The sequence below is a fragment of the Callospermophilus lateralis genome, chromosome X (assembly GCF_048772815.1).
Source record: "Callospermophilus lateralis isolate mCalLat2 chromosome X, mCalLat2.hap1, whole genome shotgun sequence".
In the NCBI taxonomy this organism is placed as follows: domain Eukaryota; kingdom Metazoa; phylum Chordata; class Mammalia; order Rodentia; family Sciuridae; genus Callospermophilus; species Callospermophilus lateralis.
In genome coordinates this window covers 51,047,369-51,066,202 of record NC_135325.1, presented here as the reverse complement: position 1 = coordinate 51,066,202, position 18,834 = coordinate 51,047,369, and the positions used below count along the sequence as shown (strand labels likewise).

The 18,834-nt window shown below is 40.3% G+C and overlaps 1 protein-coding gene across 1 annotated transcript; it reads left to right on the top strand.

The window, feature by feature from the left end:
* Positions 1–486: 486 nt before the first annotated feature.
* Gcna (germ cell nuclear acidic peptidase) lies at positions 487–18,575 on the top strand. Its single transcript, XM_077106442.1, has 10 exons — positions 487–566; positions 4,925–4,971; positions 5,409–5,445; positions 7,744–7,826; positions 9,052–9,435; positions 10,554–10,629; positions 14,462–14,606; positions 16,361–16,499; positions 17,560–17,764; positions 18,326–18,575. Exons 1-10 carry the CDS (start codon positions 487–489, stop codon positions 18,573–18,575), a joined length of 1,446 nt encoding a protein of 481 aa, XP_076962557.1.
* Positions 18,576–18,834: the final 259 nt, after the last annotated feature.

Genomic DNA, 18,834 nt, shown 5'->3' with positions numbered 1-18,834 from the left:
ATTAGAAAATATACATCTTTTTTTTTTAAAGACAGGCACATTATCTCTTTTTTTTTTAAAAGAGAGAGTGAGAGAGGAGAGAGAGAGAGAGAGAATTTTTTAATATTTATTTTTTAGTTATCGGCGGACACAACATCTTTGTTTGTACGTGGTGCTGAGAATCGAACCCGGGCCGCACGCATGCCAGGCGAGCGTGCTACCACTTGAGCCACATCCCCAGCCCCCGAAAATATACATCTTTAAATTTTTTTTTTAGTTGTAGATGGACACAATATCTTTCTTTATTTTTATGTGGTGCACCTGCTTCACACATGAGGCACACACCAGTGTGGTAGTGTTTTTTTCCCTAAGAGGTATATTTAGTAACATGTCTTAGATGAAATATAGAGGTAGAACAATAAGTCTTATTGATGGATGGAATGTGGGAAGTGAGGGAAAGAGAAATCAAGGGTAATTCCTAATTTTTCAGCTTACTTTACTGGGTGAATGGTGGTACCTTTGGATGAGATGGGTAAGACAGATGGGAAGAGGGTTGAGGATGGAAATAAGGAATTCTGTGCTGCCAGGTATGGTGGTATATGCCTATAATTACAGTGACTCAGGAGGCTGAAGCAGGAAGATCTCAAGTTCAGGGTCAGCAACAGCAACTTAGCCAGGCCTTAAGCAATTTAGTGATACCTCTCAAAAGAGGGGGTGGCTGGGGTTGTATTTTCGTGGTAGAGTGCTTGTCTAGCATGTGAGGCACTGGGTTTGATCTTCAGCACCACATTAAAAAAAAATAAAGGTATTATGTCCATCTACAACCAAAAATATTTTTAAATAAATAAAAGGTTTGGGGATGTAGCTCAGTGATAAAATCATCCCTGCATTAAATCCTCAGTCCCCCCCCCAAAAAAAGAATCTGTATTAGCTATGTTATGTTATAAATATGTAGTAAGTATCTAAGATGTAAGTGTCAAGCAGACAGTTGGAGTTCCGTGGAAAGCTCAAGACTATTCATACAAAATTTGGGGACTTTGGGTATAGGGATAGTAGAATGAATGTACAAGAGAGGGGACAATGATATAGGGTGCTGAAATTGTAGGAATAAAATCCTTAAGGCTAGAGGGGCAAGATGCAAATTACAAGGGAGGAATTGGCTTTAGATAGTGGCAGGGGCACTGTGTCCACTTGCTGTTAATGATAGGGAAATCAGAATTGGATATAGTTGCAGATGGGTTGGTAGAGTTGTTGGTGGGAAGATAGAGTTCCTGTTTGAATGCTTCTATTTTCCCAGTGTCTTTTGAGATAAAGTCATTTATTAGAAAAGCAAGGGGGAGTTGGCAGTTCAAAGGTAGAAGTTCTGCAATACTTAATGCAAAGAGATGGAGACTGGTTTTCATCCTACAGTCAAAGCCTAATGAGTACTCCCCAATGCCCACTAACTATTCTTTTGTTTTTTGTTTTTTTTTTTGATTCACAGTATAGGTTTACTGAAGGCCTAGATAATCTTCCTGTGTGAAAAGTACAATATAAATTCAATGCTGGTTCATTGGTTCAACTACTTTGCCTCTCAGCAGCTCTCTAACACCTGAGGTATAACTATTCTTTTTTTAAACCTAAGAATCTTTATTTTATTTAAAATTTTTTTGTAGTTGTACATAGTAACTATTTTTATTTATTTTTATGTGGTGCTGAGGATTGAACCCAGAGCCTTGCACATGTGAGGCGAGAGCTTTACCGCTGAGCCACAACCCCAGTGCCTATTTTATTAATGCTATCATAAGATAACCTTGATGAAACCAGCTGCAGTGGTATGTGCCTGTATTCCCAAATACTCTAGAGGCTGAGGCAGAAGAGTGGCTTTAACCCAGGAGTTTGAGGTCAGTCTGGGCAATATAGCAGTACCCTATCTCAAAACAAACAAATAAACAACCAAAAAGATAACCTTGATGGGGCTGGGGTTGTAACTCAGTTGGTAGAGTGCTTGCCTAGCATTTGCCTAGCATGAGTGAGGCACTGGGTTCGAACCTAAGCACACATAAAAATAAAATAAAGGGGGGGAGGGGGAATAGTAGAGGATAGGAAAGGCAGCAGAATACAACAGACACCAGAATGGCAATATGTAAATCAATGGTTGTGCAACTGATGTGATTCTGCAATCTGTTTATGGGGTAAAAATGGGAGCTCATATCCCACTTGAATCAAAGTGTGAAATATGATATATCAAGAACTATGTAATGTTTTGAACAACCTACAATAAAAATTAATTTTAAAAAAAATAAAATAAAGGTTTGTGTCCATGTACTATAAAGAATATTTTAAAAAATAACCTTGATGATATGCAGAAACTCTGTGTTTTAAAAATTACCTCATTATACTGAGTTTAGAATAATTGGATCAAAAAAGTAAATGGTCACCTATTGTTTGTTTGAAACAGGGTCTTGTTGTGTTGCCCAGACCAGTCTCAAACTCATAGGCTCAGGTAATCCTCCCACCTTAGCCTTCCAAGTGGCTAGGACTATAGGTGTGCACCCCTACAGCCAACTATAATATTTTCAATTGACTATTTTAAGGAAAAGAAGGTTCTCACACTCAACTGGTGTTTCTGAAAGTGTGGTCCTCCAGCCTCCTGCATTAGAATTGCCTGGGGTTGTGTTTAAAAAATGCAATTTCTGGTTCTAGTCATTTTGGAGTAAGGCTCATAAAAATTATCTATTTACTTTCTTCTTTTTTGCTATTAGACTCTGATTCTTGGAAGTCTTTACTCCCTTTGTAGCCCCTGTACCAAGGAGGTAATAGATGCTCATTATAGGTTGATTGAATAAACCACAGGTATACTCATATTTAATTATATTTATTGAGTTGCAAAAATTGCCATGGGAGTGAGGCTTAGTGGTAGAGCTCTCGCCTTGCATGTGGGAGGCACTGGGTTTAATCCTCAACACCACATAAAAATAAAATAAAGGTATTGTGTCCATGTACAACTAAAAATATATATTTTTTAAAAATTGTCACAGGTAAAAAATTACCAGGAGAGCAAAGACTATAGTCATACAAAAGCATTCACAATCTTAATGGTTTATGGCCTCAGTTTGAAAGGGGAGAAGATCTTTAGATTCTTTGTAAAGTTTTTTAGGATTTTCATTCGGTATGTCTTCAACCTTGGAAGGTTATTTCTTAGTTTTTTCTTGCTAGAGTTTTGGTTAAGCCATGTGACTCTTCCTTCAGTGCATATATTTCCTAATAATAGTAACACGATTTCTTGAAACACATTCTAAGGACTTGTGCTTCTGCTAGCAAATTTACTTGAAAAAAGTTACCAAACAATCTGTGTTCTTTTTGATCATATATTTCTTTTTGACCATATAAATTGCACTATTTACTGATAATCAAGGTCATGTATTGACACATATCTGCAAAATCAGCAAGAATTTTCTTTCCTGATTTAAAAATTTTTTTCCTAAGCCTGCTGCCGAATAAGCCTAGTGTGCAGTGGTTGACAAATGACTAAGGAAATTTAGTTAAACAGGTAAGTGAATCAATCATCTTGTATCTTGAAAGACAAAGTATACAGTCAGCCCAGTGTCGAGCTCTGGGTGAAATTAAAAGTCCCAAAGAAGTGGTTGAGTCTAACTTTTTGTATATAAAACCTGAACTTCAGTGTAGCTATTATGTCCACCTCCTTTAGCATTTTTATATCCCCTGTGGTAACTAATGTTAAGATCATTGATGATGTAGTCAGGCTCCAGCAGTAAAGTGATACTTACTGCAGTGTGCCTCCACCAGGCTGGATTTTGGATCTGCAGTGAATGGCTAATAGTGGGATATCCAGCCAACCACTGTCTGGAGAGCTAAACAGTTCTGAGCAAGAATGTGGTTTGACTTCACCTCATAGCTGTCTGGTAAGAAGTAAGTGAAGCAGCCTGACAGGGCAGTGGAGAAGAATGAGTGTTGGAGTTGCTGGCAAATCTTGAGGTAGAGAAACAAGAGGTCCTGACATTGTTGTTCACTGCAGGAAACTATTGTTGTTCACAGCTTTGAAACTATTCTTTACTTTGAATCCAACTACTATCTATAACCATAATCCTTTAATAAAATTTTAGTTTTTATTATTTTTAATTGATAATAATTGTGTATATTTATGGTATATAATATGATGTTTTGATCCATTGGAGAAATATTAAAACTAATGAACATAACCACCAACTTTATCAGTTCCCCCACAAAATGGACTTGAATATTCACCCATTTACCTAGCTAGCAATTGAGTAAGTAGGCCTTCTCCAAGTAGTAACATCCTAAAAGAAGACTTCCTGGCCCCTTTTCCTTTTTTTTTTCTAATAGATTCAGTTGTGAAGAAACTAACTTTATATATATATATATGCCAGGCGAGCGCGCTACCACTTGAGCCACATCCCCAGCCCCACCTTTTCCTTTTGATATTGGGAATTGAACCCAAGAGCACTTTACCACTGAGTTACATCTCCAGCCCTTTTTTATTTTGAGGAAGGAACTTGCTGAGTTGCCTAGATGATCTTCCTGTCTCGGTATCCTAAATCAATGGGATTATAAGCACACACCACTAAACCTGGCTGTTTTGATTTTTCACTGCAATATCTTCATCGAGTCCTTTCCCCTGTGATCTCTATCAGATTCACTTTCATATCTAATTAGAAATAACCATTGACAGAAAACAGCCTTCTCCATGCTTACTGATGATGCTTGGCTAACATTCTTCCCTAACTTTCATTCAGCAGAAAAGACCAAGAAACTTCTTGCCTTTTTAAAATTTCTTTTTGCCTCTGCTGTTGTGATCCTAATTTTATAAGGGCTTCAAAATGTTTTACACTTCAGAAACTGGTTGTTCAGTCAAGATTTTTGACATTTGGTTGCTTATGATGTTGGTGGCCTTCTTTTAAAAGGCATCCTGTTATTTTTACAGTTGTGTTCTTTCTCTGGACTCAAGCAGCAGTGAAGAACATGAGTCCCGTAAGTAGAGTCCACTCAAAGCAGTGATATTCATGTTGAAGTGTCTTTGTAGAGATGACTAAAATGTGATTTGATATGTTTGGCATAAGCTGATCCCGGATTTGTCTCCTCTAGGGCTCTTTGGGTTGGAGAAGTTATTTTCCCTCCTCTCAGTAGCAGGGGAAGTTCTCTGAGCTTCTTTTCCAATTTACTTCCTTTACTTTTTTTCTTCTTCTTGGTCTCCTGTATCCTGTCTTTCATAGATAATTTTTTGGTATGTGGTGCTGAGGATTGAATTCGGGGCCTTATGCATGTTAGGCAAGTGTTCTACCCTGTGGAGACATGGATTTTACCAGCACTAATTTGTGGACTTGCATGTTAGGGAGTTAAAGATATGTGAAATCAGATTTTACCATGCTTCAGATGCTTCCTAATACCTTCTCCTTTTCTCTTTTTAGTTAAGGTCAAAACAAAAGCACAGAAGAAGCGGGTCAGGTAAGGAAGAGAATTGTTAAAACTTGATTACTTTTTTTTCTCTCTCTCAAAGGAAAAATGTCTGATGTTCTGGGGTAAGAAGATTTAAGAGTAAACATCACATTTCCTATATAAACACAATATGGTGCCTCCACAGGAACATAACGGTTGTTTGACTTCACCGCCAGGTTCAAAATTCCTCCTCCCATCTTCTCCCACTGTGCCCATGATCTATTTGGTCAGTTTATTTTTCCAAATGTCTCAGTGAACTGTGATTTAGCTTCCTATCTCAACTAGTCAAAAAAGTAGTCATCTCATTCTGATCTCTTCTCTGATCCAGTGTGCAAGCCATTTCCAAAAGAATCTTGTGAGGCATTGTTTTGATCATATTGTTAGTCAATTTGAAGAGCTCATCGTATAAAAATCAAATTTTAGCTCAGTATTCAAATCCCTCTGGGATATCCTGACCTATCTTTCAGCTTGATCTACTAATGTTCCTGTTGATCAAGCCTCTGTTCTGACCAGAGAGGGATGAAGGAGTGTTGCCCAGGGGGCAAATGATAGGGGATATTGAAAAAGTCCTGCAGTAAATCTTAAATAACCATCATCACCACCAGGATGCAAAATATTTTTATGACTATTATTTGCATAATAGTCATCATGGCTCCTAAGAAGTATTCTGTGTACAATATTGTATGCAATAAAGATTTTATCTGATGATTTAAAAAACCCTGATTTTTCAAGAGAAAAAAAATAGTTTCTTCCAGCCTCTACCAGGTATATATTGAAAACTATTTAAAGAAAGTCGGTTTTTAGGGGCCTGCCTGGAGTGTCCACAGGTCTTGGTCCAGTCCCAGGTGGCTTCAATATATGGAATATCATAGGAAGAGTGAAACTGGGGAAGAATATGATGAGTTTAGTTTTGGACATGTTGAAATTCAGGGGCCTATATTCAGGATTGATATTAAAAAACATTTAAATAACCTAGAGAGCATGGGCAGGGATTAGTAAGGATGGATGCCTGACTGGTCAGAACAGATGTCATCAAACCTGTGTATCCTGAATAAATGTCATCCCTACCCACAGGATCTCCAGGTAAGTAGTGAATCAGGGGTAGAATTCAGAAGAGAAGTTAGGCTGGAAATAATAGATTGGGCTGGCATATATTTAATAGGATTTGTAACCCAGTTTTAGTTGCTGATTGGATTGGCATGAGAGGGTAGATAAACCCTGGGGGTGAGTTGGGGAAAAGAGATGAATAGTAGTGGTTGGAAAGGATGGGACAGAAACAAAAGGTAACTGCACAGAAAATAAAAGAGAAGGAATTTTTAGGCTGGAGTAATAGTTAATAGGATAGCAAACACCCATCAACTTGGCAGCTTAAAAGTAGTGAACATAGCCAAGCATGGTAGTGCATGCCTATAACCCAGCTACTTGGGAGGCCGAGGCAGGAGGATCACAAGTTCAAGGGCAGATTGAATAACTTAGACCCTGTCTCAAAATAAAATAAAAAGACAAGGGGGTAGCGGGTAGCTCAGTGGTAGAGCACCCCTAATTCAAACCCTAGTACCGTAAAAATATTTAGTGAACATAGGAAATAAGATTAACATTCGTTTCTGTAACAGGTACAGACAAATCCTGTAACATGTATTTTTAAGTTTGTTCCTCATCATCAAAGTAAATCATACCTTTCATAAACTATTTGGAAAATATAAGAGGTAGCTTAGAACTCAGCAAGTTCCTTCCTCAAATTTCAGCTTGCTGGAGCCTCTAACCCCAAAACATCAAGGCTAGCCAAGGATCCCAGGGGTTACTTACTATCTTCACCCTGCGTAGCACAGGGGCACTGCCGGGCATAACTACTGTCAGAGCAATCTGTCCATAGAAGAGAGAGTGCTGACTTCAGACTACAGAATGGTGCTAAGGAGAAACCTCCCTGTTCTAAGGCTGCCTCTCTCCATCTCTGGCTCTCTGCTCTTCTCAGACGAGTGCATCTCAAAGTTGATAGAGAAGAATGACAATTAAATAGACATTTCCCTGATCAGCTTTTCCCCTGTATTAAAACAATTTGGAGGCATACACATTGACAGAGCCTTGTTCACTCTCAGTATATGCAGATATCTCCTTTTGAAGGGAAAATCAGGATGAATGGAAAGGTTAGTAGTTTCAACTAAGGGGAACAGAGTTGCTGTGGGAAACAGATCAAACATTTACAAGGATCATAGTCATTGTAGAAAAGATAGAAAATGCCATGATGAAAAAGGATGTTGTATTCATATTTTTCTTTTCTCCAACTCCCACCCCTGTCTTGTCACTCAGCTGTGTGGTGATTGAATCAGAGTCTGATGATGACTATGTCAATAAGAAAAAGAAAGCTAAGATACGCAAAATAAGCAGTAAAGGCAAGTATACTCCCCGAGAAGTAGCTGTGCTCTGAAGCCTCATTGCATGCAGCAGTTTCAGGATCAAAGTCAGCATGCTTTTTTGGTTTGGAATCAGTAGCAAGTGCTACCATTTCTTTCTGTGTATATATGTGACGTGGATATGATTGTGCTCCCCATATGCCCTGCTGCCTTAGACCTTGGGTTTCCCCCTCAGTAGAGTTCTTCCCTGCCTAGAACTATACTAAGGAAACAGAGGGGAGAACGTCAAGAGCTGAGCTGAGGCTCCAGTGTTCTAGGGGCCACTCTTCTTTCCCTCCTTCATGTAGGAATGAGGAAGAGTAAGGAGAAAGGAGTAAGAGGCATGGGTGCCACCATTTTTCCAACTTGGAGACATGTAGGGATGATGGTTTAAAAATGCCAGCTACCATCTACTATCTTCATCGTTATGTAAAGTGAAGAGTACCAAAAGTTTAGCCAGGACATAATCACAAAATAAAGGGCATGTTTGACCATGATATAATGAATTCCACGATTATGTATGATTATAGTGCTCCAGTGAAAAATAAGGGGCAGGGACTGGGGTTGTGGCTCAGAGGCAGAGCACTTGCCTATAGCATGTGTGTGAGGCACTGGGTTTGAGTCTCAGCACCACATATAAGTAAATAAAATAAAGGTCCATTGACAACTAACTAAAAATAATAAAAGAAACACCACTAATATACTAATTTTTCTTATTTATATTGTGGACCAGTGAAAACATAAAACTGCAGACATGTCTAGAAACTATCGAGTAATTACATTATCCTACTTAGAAAATATGGTTTGGAAATTACCACTGAACTTTGATTATTATTTTATCTGTCACTGCTCTCAGTAAAATTGAAAAAAAAAAAAAAAAAGGACCAGCAGCTCAGGAGGCTGAGGCAGGAGGATTACAAGTTCAAAGCCAGCCTCAGCAACTTAGCGAGGCCCTAAGCAACTTAATGAGGGCCTGTCTCTAAATAGAAAAAAGGGCTGGGGATATGGCTTATATGGCTTAGTGGTTAAGTGTCTCTGGGTTCAATCCCTGGCACCAAAAAAAAAAAAAAAAAAAGGTGTGTGTGGGGGAACAATCTCAAATAGTTGTTAACTGTGATTCATGGTTCTCAGCTTGTTTAATTTTGTTCTGAATAATCTGCCAATATTTCATGTACAAGGAACAAGTGGAAGGAGTGTATTTATATATTTGTTTCTTGTATTTCAGATGAGATGCTGGAAAAGTTTTCTGTCATTGAGGAGCAGCCCACCACCCAGGAACCTCCAATAATTATTATTGATGATGATGATGATGGTGGTGGCAACAATAACAAATTGAAGGGTCCTAAGCTAACTGAAGAAGATTTCTGTGCTCAGGGCCAAATTTCTCTTGATAAAGAAGAGGTAGTTGAGTTTTCTATCTCCCAGTACAACTTGCCTGATAATGTTGTTGAGATGCAGGATTTTGGTAAAAATATTGGCCAACCACCAAATGATCGTGAGGCTAACCTAGAAATTATAGATACAAAGTTGCCAAGTGAAGAACCCATACCTATGGTGGAACAGCCAAAGAAAAGGAAGGACAAAACCAAAAATATACGTGTAACATCTGGTAAGCCCATCATGTCAAGTGTGTATGTCCCACAAATGTGCCAAGCCTGCCAAGTGTGTCCACAGCACCTTTACTACTCCATGTGCCTGTGTTGTCAGGCCTGCCTGTCCTGCCTGCCAACCCCAAGCCATTACAACTTCCAAGTGGCAAAGGGAAGCAGTCATCCCAGTGGAAAGGATCTTCCTGGAAATAGAGTAGGAACACCCATATCTGTCTATTCACTTTTTGCCTACTTGTAGTGCTTCTTGCTTCTTTTGTCCTGAGGATATCCCATTATTTCATAGGACCCAGCCTGATTCTCAGTTTCTTTGTGAAGCCATAAACTTAGAGTAGCTCCTCCTTCTGGGTCCCCAAAGTTCCAGAGTGTCTCTTCTAACACTGTATTGTAACATGGTCATGAATCTGTCTCCCTAGTAACCTCTTCAAGAGAAGACTCTTACCTCATCTTTTAGTTTTTTTCAGGATCTAGCCTCATGGTTGGCATGTAAAAGATACCATATTTTAAAATAAATGAAAGAGTAAAACTATTAGTTCCTAATTATTGGCAGTGTGAATCCTAGGTGAAGTCTGGCTTGCAGATTGGGTGAAGGTACTGCTGAGGATATGAACCATTCCTTGAGTAAGTGTGTGAGCTATGTTGTGCCATTGCTCGGAGTGTGCGAGCCTCAATTGCGCACACACCTTGGCTTCTAATGACACATATACATACCTTTATGATAGTCCTCAGTAAGTATCTATGACAGACTGCTACCCAGCTCACTCTAGTAGTGGCTCTGGGATTGCCATAAAGTCACTCAGATAGCAGTCATATGCAGCCCTCACCCACAATTTTATTGATAGATGTTCTGTGCTTGGCTGTGTAAGTCCCTCCGGGGTTTAACTGTCAGTTGGTTTGTTTCTCTCTCTCTCTCTGTTTTTTTTTTTGTAGATGGACACAACACCTTTAATTAATTAATTAATTTATTTATTTATTAATTATTGTGGTGCTGAGGATCAAACCCAATGCCTTACACATGCCAGACAAGTGCACTACCACTGAGCCACAACCCCAGCCCCTGTCAGTTTCTTGATGGTATAAATTTCCAGGGTACAAATTGACTATTATATTATCCTTCCAGCTGTTAGTGGAAGAAAAAAGCGTGGTCCTTCAAAGAAGAAATCCAGTGCAGTAAAAGTTGAAAAATGTGAGACTGGGTATGTACTTCTCACACCCATTTGAACAGGAATTGAGTGCCTATTTATTGCATGTTTAGCAGCCCACTGGGCACTGGAGGGGAATTCTTTAAGGGGGTGGAGTCTGGTTGGGAAGGGTGGCAAGGTATCTGTCCCTAAATGGGAGAGCACATGCAGAATGAGTAAGCTCCCCTCCTTGCTTACCCTAGCACCTAAGCTACCAAGATCCCTGCAGTTACCTGGGCAGAGTGGAGCCCTTCTTTCCCCACAGCACCTCTGGTATCTGAAATTTCCTTTGTCTTTAAACTCGGGTCAAAGAATATTGTGTAACCAAACAAGACACTACTTTCAGGTTGGATACAGCCCCATGGCTACCCGTTTGTACTAAACCCAAGCCAACATAATAGAGATGGTGACCTATTTGTTCAGTCTATTGGGATTGGAGGGAGGGCAGTTAAGAATGTCTTCTAAGCTTTTCTGTTGCTTTGAGTGAACCCAGTTTTTCTTACTACTGTGTGTATCCTTGTGGTATTGTTGCAGTTTGGGGAATGGAACCCAGGTCTCACACATGCTATGCAAGCACTCTACTATTCAGAGTGCCCCCCCCCAGCCCTCTTGTAAATTTTTAAAGTTTAAATGTTAGGATAAAATGGATTGGTTGTAGTTCCCCCCACCTTTTTTTTGTGGTGCTGGGGATTGAACCCAGGCCTTGTACATACGAGGCAAGCACTCTACCAGCTGAGCTGTATCTCCAGCTATCCCTTATTTTTATTAAGCTGTTTATAGTTGATCCTGAAAACCACTGATCATTTAGACCAAAAATATTAATAACTTAAATAAAAAATTAATATATTTTCTCATTTAGATTCTAGCAACTTCTCTCCCTTTCCCCTTAAAAATGTGATATAGTAAGCATAATTTTCTGTTTGTTTTACTTGCATTCAGGAGTAATACATATTCACCTGAAGTATCATATAAGAAAAGGAATGTAATTGAAGGACTTTGTGATTTTCTTGTGAGCACTTCTTTTTGTATTATTTTTGGTTGGTTTTCATTTTCATTTTTAACAGTGCTATGGATAGAACCCAGGGCCTCAAACAGGCTAAGCAGGTGGGGTGCTCTATCACTGGGCCGTAACCCCAGCTTGTACTTTTTTTTTTTTGGTATTGGGGATGGAACCTAGGGGTACTTAACCACTGAGCCACATCCCCAGCACTTCTTTATATTTCATTTTGAGACAGGGTCTCACTGAGTTGCTTAGCACCTCACTTTTGCTGAGGCTGGCTTTGAACTAGGTGATCCTCCTCCCTCAGCCTCCCAAGCCACTGGGATTCCAGGCATGCTCCACAGTACCCGGCAACTTATATATTATATTTAAACTTGTATTCTGCAACAAAATGTGGAGACATTGGGGCAACAGAACAACTCGGACTTCTCTGTGTCACTGTGCCTTTTGCTGGCTGAAATAGCTAGTGGCAGCCCACCATGTGCTATCTTAGATGGACTACCTTGCAGTAAGTTGTCTCCTCTGGATACCTAGATACATATTCAAGCTGCTTTGTCTATAGGGATGGGTATCTTAGGTAATTCCCAGACTGCTTTGCTAGAGACTGTAGCATAAGAAGGAAGAAGATTCCCCCTGGTGTCTTTGTCAATCTGCCTCATTCAAAAGAGGCTAGCCTGTTTGGACTGTTTAACTGTTGCCTTGGTACTTCCTGTGTCAGTCTGGGGGCTTCCTGTGTGTGTAGCATTGTTCTGTATAGGCTGCCTGCTGGTCATGTGTCTGATGTACCCAGTTTGGGGTCTTTTTGGTTTCTCTGATGTGGTAGTATTCAGCCTGCAGTGAAGTGGCACAGGTCTTGAGGTGAAGTTTGCTAAGCTGCAAGGCAAGCACCTTCCTTGACTATAAACATACAGGAGTCTTATCCTCTGCTGAAGCCTGTAGGTTGCTCAGGTTTTCATCTATCAACTTTTCTGATGCAAATTTGCTTTCAAAACTAGATGTTGGAGGTAGAAATGTTGGAGTCATCCATATAAGGCTTTGGGATGAATACCCTTGCATTAGCCTCCTTTGCATGTCTGATATTTTCTTCTCCACACACCAACCTTTTCACTTAGGGGCTGTTTTGCAATTTAAGGGTTAATAAGTGTTCTGGCAAAAATCACAGTGTCCACAGAGTTCTGTGGACTCAGAATCTCTGTGTTTGCTCTTGTTTTATCTTTCCAGCTCTGTGGGCTCATCTCTCTGGACTTGTGAATTTTTGAGGCCAAGATAAAAATGCTTCAGTTTAAATAGACAGTTATTACATGCATGAGTTTTTTATATGCTGAGCACTATTCTTTGTGCCATTTGTATTAGGCCTTGAAAGTTGGGACAGCGATTGTGGTTTAATGGGAAGACTATGAGATTTGGATCAGAAGATTCATTGTCTCTGTGATCTTTAGACAAGTTATTTCTGAGCTTCAGTTTCTTCACCTTCAAGGTAGAGATGGTAAAAACATTAGTACATTTTTCAAAGGTCCTTGTGAGGATTAAATAGGATGAAAAGAAAGTTCTTTTTTTTTTCACAATACTTGCATTGGTTTATTTTTATTTGGTGCTGAGGATTGAACCCAGGACCTCACATGCACTAGGCAAGTGCTCTACTGCTGAGCCACAAACCCAGCCCCAAAAGAAAGTTCTTTTTTAAAAATATTAATTTAGATGTCAATTGACCTTTATTTTGTTTATTTACATGTGGTGCTGAGAATTGAACCCAGTGCCTCACACATGCTAGGCAAGCACTCTACCACTGAGCCACAACCCCAGCCCGGAAAAGAAAGTTCTTTGCAAATGATAAAGCACCACACAGATGGTGGTTCTTAGTAGAGATGGAGATGGGGGTCACTCTAAGCCATGGGAGAAGAGATTGTGCTGAGACATGTGGGGAATCATGGTTTGTGTTCAGGAAATATCTTTGTTGCCTTTGACCAAAGTGGAAATGGTAGCTGGAAATAGAGGTTGGAACCAGATAGAAATGAGCTATGAATGCCAGGCCAAGCAGTCAATGAAAAGGCAGAGGGTAACATTCTGGAATGTGGCCTAGGAAAATGAATCTGGAGGGGTGTACATAATGGGATTAGAAGAAAGTCTAGCAGTAAGGAACAGTTGGAGGAATACTGTTGAATCGAGGCATCAAGGGGATGATGGGAATTTGAATTAGGGAGGTGACAGTGAGGTTGGGAAGGAGCAGCTGCCTGGAAAAGCCTTTGGGAAGGAAATATTAGTGTGTCTCTGTGCCGATTTAAACATGGGGTAAGGGAGGAAGAAATGAGTTAAAAATACCTCTGTGTGGGGCTGGGGTTGTGGCTTAGTGGTAGAGCACTTACCTAGCATGGGTGGGGCACTGGGTTCGATCCTCAGTGCCACATAAAGATAAATAAATAAAGTTATTATGTCCATCTTCAACTAAAAAACATTTTTAAAAATGCCCTCTGTGGTTTTCAACCAGTTATAACAGAAGTTTGATATTTGAACAAATTGTACTGGAGATAGACTACATGTGTTAGTCACTTGGAAATTTGTATTGGGCACTTGTAAATTCAGAACTAGATCTTAGGAAAGAGCTCAAGACTGCAGCTACAGGTATGGAGAATCAGTCTTTTTGAGGTTGAAACTGGGCCTCCCACTTCTTGAGAATGTGCCAAGTGTGAAAAGAAAAGGGTACGAATGGAAGCTTGGGAAATGCCCTCATCAGAGGAGCTAGAGGAAGGAGCAGCAGCAAGTTTTCAAAATTGCTCTTAGTCTGACCTTTATGCATGCATTTTTCTATTCCTTTACCTATACAAAAGTCAGTTGAATTTGCCTTTACAGGAAATCTATGTGCAAAATACCTGGATGTTTCTTAAGTGACCTTGAAAAGTCAAAGAAATATTCTGGGAAGAATTTCAAGCAAAATAAGGATGAGTTGGTTCAGAAAATCTACCAACTGTTTAACAGCACCGTCTTTGATCAGAAGGTATAATTGATAAATGAGCATTTATTGAGTATCTGCTATATGCCAACATTCTAGGGTGCACCACATAGTATACTGACAATGTATACTACTGCCCTTGAGAAATGTCAGTTTGGGTGGGGAGATGAGATGTCCATTCATGAAAGAAATAGAGAATGATTATGGGTTATAATGTATGGGACGTATGGTTGTTACTACAGGACATCAGCAGACAGAAATGGCTGAGACTGAGTGGCCAGGAAATAGGATTTCCTGGAGGAAGTAGGCTCCCGGTTCTTGAAGGATGGTAAGTAATGAGAACAACAGTGCTGAGGGAGCAAGCCTGTGTTGTGGCTTGACTGCCTCCAAGAGAGGGTTCCTGTTGAATGATTGTGGGAAAGAGTAGTGTGAGTTGAGCAAGTTACTTAACCTCAGTTTGTTTCTTCATCTGTAAAATGAGGACAGTAACAGTATAGTCAGCCCCTGTATCCCTGGAAGATTGGTTCCAGGAACCCCCAACAAATACCAAATATGCAGGTGCTCAAAATCCCTTATATAAAATGGCAAAATATTTGCATGTAACCTATGTACATTCTCCCATAGATTTTAAATCTTCTCTGTATTACTTATATAATACCTAACGCAATATAAATAGTATGCAAATAATTGTTATGCTAGGGAATTAGGACACATGGAAAAATCTGTACATGTTTAAAACAGGTGCAATTTTTAAAAATATTTTCAATCTCTGGTTGGTTGAAACTGTGGATACAAAACCCACAGATCAGAGGACCAAATGTACTTACTACCTCCAAATTATTGTAAGACAAAAGTTTGTTTTTATTCACACAGACACACACACACACACACAGAGTACCTAGAACAGGGCCCAGAACATAGTAAGTAAGCTCTTATTTTTTGATCATGAAGAACCAGATAATGGAAAGCCTTGAAGATCAGGTTGGGGGACTTTAAATTTAAATCAGTAGGCATTACTTACTGCACAGGATATGGTGTGACATGTAGAAGCTACTGAAAGACATTAATCTGACAGTATAGTCTGGAGATATGGGCTGGATTGGAAAGAATTTGGATGCAGAGATCTGTTGGTCATTCAGGGGTTTTGGTATTGTTTTGATTTTTTGGTTTCTGAGGTTTTGTTCTTGTTTTGCAGTGCTGAGGATGGAACCCAGGGCCTTGGACATGCTAGACAAGCACTCTACCACTGAGCTGCACCCCCATCCTTAGATCATTAGGTTTTTAGGTTTTATTGTATTTGGTGACAAGACTTACCAGAGGGAAGTTCCAATATCCTAAAGGTTCCCCAGCCTTTAATGTTCTTCCTGATGACAATGGTGGTATTTCAGATGAGCAGAGCCTGATGTATCCTGAGTTGCATTGTTAGTTCTTTCTGGGTGCTCCTATGCACAGGTTTCCGGCTCACTCACCTTAGCACGCTTACACCCCTCTCCTTAGCTGCCCCTAACTTGTCTCTGCACAGGCGAGCACGAACCCTGCATGCACATGGTCTCAACATTCTCTCGTCTTGATCACCTATTAATTATCTTTACCTGGACTGAAACTTGGCTTTTATTCTCCCAGAATGTTTAGATTTGCATGCCCATTGAATAGATTTCTCCCCAGTTTGCTTAGCATCAAGAATCTGGGGGAGAAACTTCCTCTTACTTTGGATTAGAGGGAGAAAAACTCCTGAGGTCATATTTTCTGGTCTGCTTAGAACTGCTTTCTGATTCCTTTCATTTGCTTTTTATTTGCAGATGCCAGAGAAAATAGAAATCACCTGGAATAAAAAGATGCTGAGAACTGCTGGCTTATGCACCACTAGTGAGACACGACACCCCAAAAGGGAGCGCTATGCCAAGATCGAGATTTCTCTGAAAGTCTGTGACTCTGCAGGTGATGGCAGGAGTATGGCAGCTTTACTGCAGTGCTCTCTCTTTTTGACATTGCACCTGTTAATTACTCTTAGCTGGCAGCCTGTGTCAAGTTGAACTGCCATTCTTGAGTGAACAAACCTACCATGTGTTGCTTGGGGGATATTACTTTTGTGTGCCTCATCATTCCTGAGAGTCCAACTCATCAATCTACCAAGCCTACCTTTCTGTCTACATTTTCCACTTGCCAGAGGCAGCGTCTCTATTCTCTCACTAGGTGAGGTTCCCGATCCTCCTATATATAGCCAATTACCAAATCTTCCTTCATCTTGACTCTCCTGTTGTCATTCCTTTTCCATCTCTGCCTCCACCCAGGTATGGGTCCATATCCCGTCATTCTTTTCCTTGCTGCATTCAGTCTCCTGCACACCACTATGTTGCTTTCCTAGTAGGAAACCCAGGGATTTTCAATGCCTAGAGACTGACTTTTGAGGCCATTGTAATCTGCCCTCACTCCACTTAACTGGTCCTGTCTCTCACTATTCCACTACTAGCTCATGCTCCAACTGGGATTTCTTCTCAGCCCTCAAAATGTACCACATGCTTTCTTGTCTCAACCTTTGCTCCTTTCACCTTCCCTCCCAATGGCTTTGCTAGCTTTGTGAATCCAATCATTTGTCAAGGGCTCAGCTCAAATCCCAATTTTGCTATGGAATTTCTAACCAAATCCCAAGGCCCTAAGGATTACTCCCCCTCCCCAACCCTGGTCACTTATGTTCCCCGAGGACAGAAACCAAGTCTTGTCCAGGTGTATCTTTAGCAGCACCCCACAAAAAGATGAACACGTCGGAGCTCCTCCAAAAAGACCTGCTCACCTAAGGCTCTCTGTCATTAACAAAATCGGGTTGAAGTAGGTGGAAGTTTCACTTTCAGAATCCTGGGAAGGTAACACTCATGACTGCCTGTGAATACTTATGTAAGATGGCTTTGTGTCTAGTGGTGGTAAAAGTTGAAGGGTTGGGTAGCAGATCAGAAGCAAATTGGTTTTAGTGCTCACAGTTTCTTTTCAATCTTTTTCCAAGACCGCCTCCGTGATACTTTGATCCATGAAATATGCCATGCAGCTTCCTGGCTGCTTGATGGTGTCCGAGATTCTCATGGTGATGCATGGAAGTATTATGCAAGAAAATCCAATGCGGTGCACCCCGAGCTGCCCAGGGTCACTCGTTGCCATAACTATACAATTAACTACAAGATTAATTATGAATGTACTCGGTGCAAAACCAGGTAAGACCTTTCCTCTCAGACTTTTCAGTCTGGCCTCTAAGTGGCTCTTGTAGTGACTATAGGAATAAATCGAAGGGTGTCTGATTTGAAGAGTGAACCTATTTCTTTCCATGTTCTCTTTCTCGATTCCCTATTCCTTTTTTTCTTTTTTGTTTTGTTACTGGGGATTGATTCCAGGGACACTTTACCACTAGGCTACATCCCCAGCCCTTTTTTAAAAGTTTTGAGACAATATCTCACTAAGTTGCTTTGTGCCTTGCTAAGTTGCTGAGGCTGGTCTCAAACTTGCCATCTTCCTGCCTCAGCCTCCCAAGTCACTGAAATTACAAGAATGTGCCACCACACCAAGCCCTTATTCCTGTATTCCTGTTTCTTTCCCCAACCTTCTCTATATTACTCTTATCCCTAATTTGAACTAGCCCAACCCCTCTGCTGCTTGTGGCCCCATTCTCTGAGAACCTGCGGGAAATTTTCTCTTTGGGCCCAAGGCTAACATCTCAGAGCTAATGCTGAGGTACAGTGACTGATTTCTTTGTTGTGTGATGTCCCTTTTCTCACTAGGGTTGGCCGCTACACCAAATCGTTGAATACAGAACGCTTTATCTGTGCCATATGCAGAGGGCCCCTGGTCATGCTGCCATTAACTCGTAAAGATGGAACCCCCATTGAGCCCCATGTGAGACCATTTGCCAAATATGTGCAGGAGAATTACCGAGTGGTGTTTCAAGGGACAGCTGGGATCAGCCATGGGGATGTGATGAGAAAGCTCAGCAAGGATTATGTTGCCAGTAAACAAAAGAAGAATCCTTAAAGTATGTTTCTATGAGCTAAATCCTTTACTGATGAAAAGTTTTAGAAAAAAGTCTATTATTGTGAAGTTATGAATATTAGAGTTTAAATACATGTTTTAAGATTCTTGTTATTCATGATTATTGTTCTTAACTAAGGGTTCTGTTGCTAGTCATTTTGTCCAGGACCATACCCTGAAACACTCTGGATCCACCTTGGGTCTTATTTTGAAAGCAAGTTTTAAAATGTAGAAGAAAATAGAGAAGAAAAATGAGTTTTTG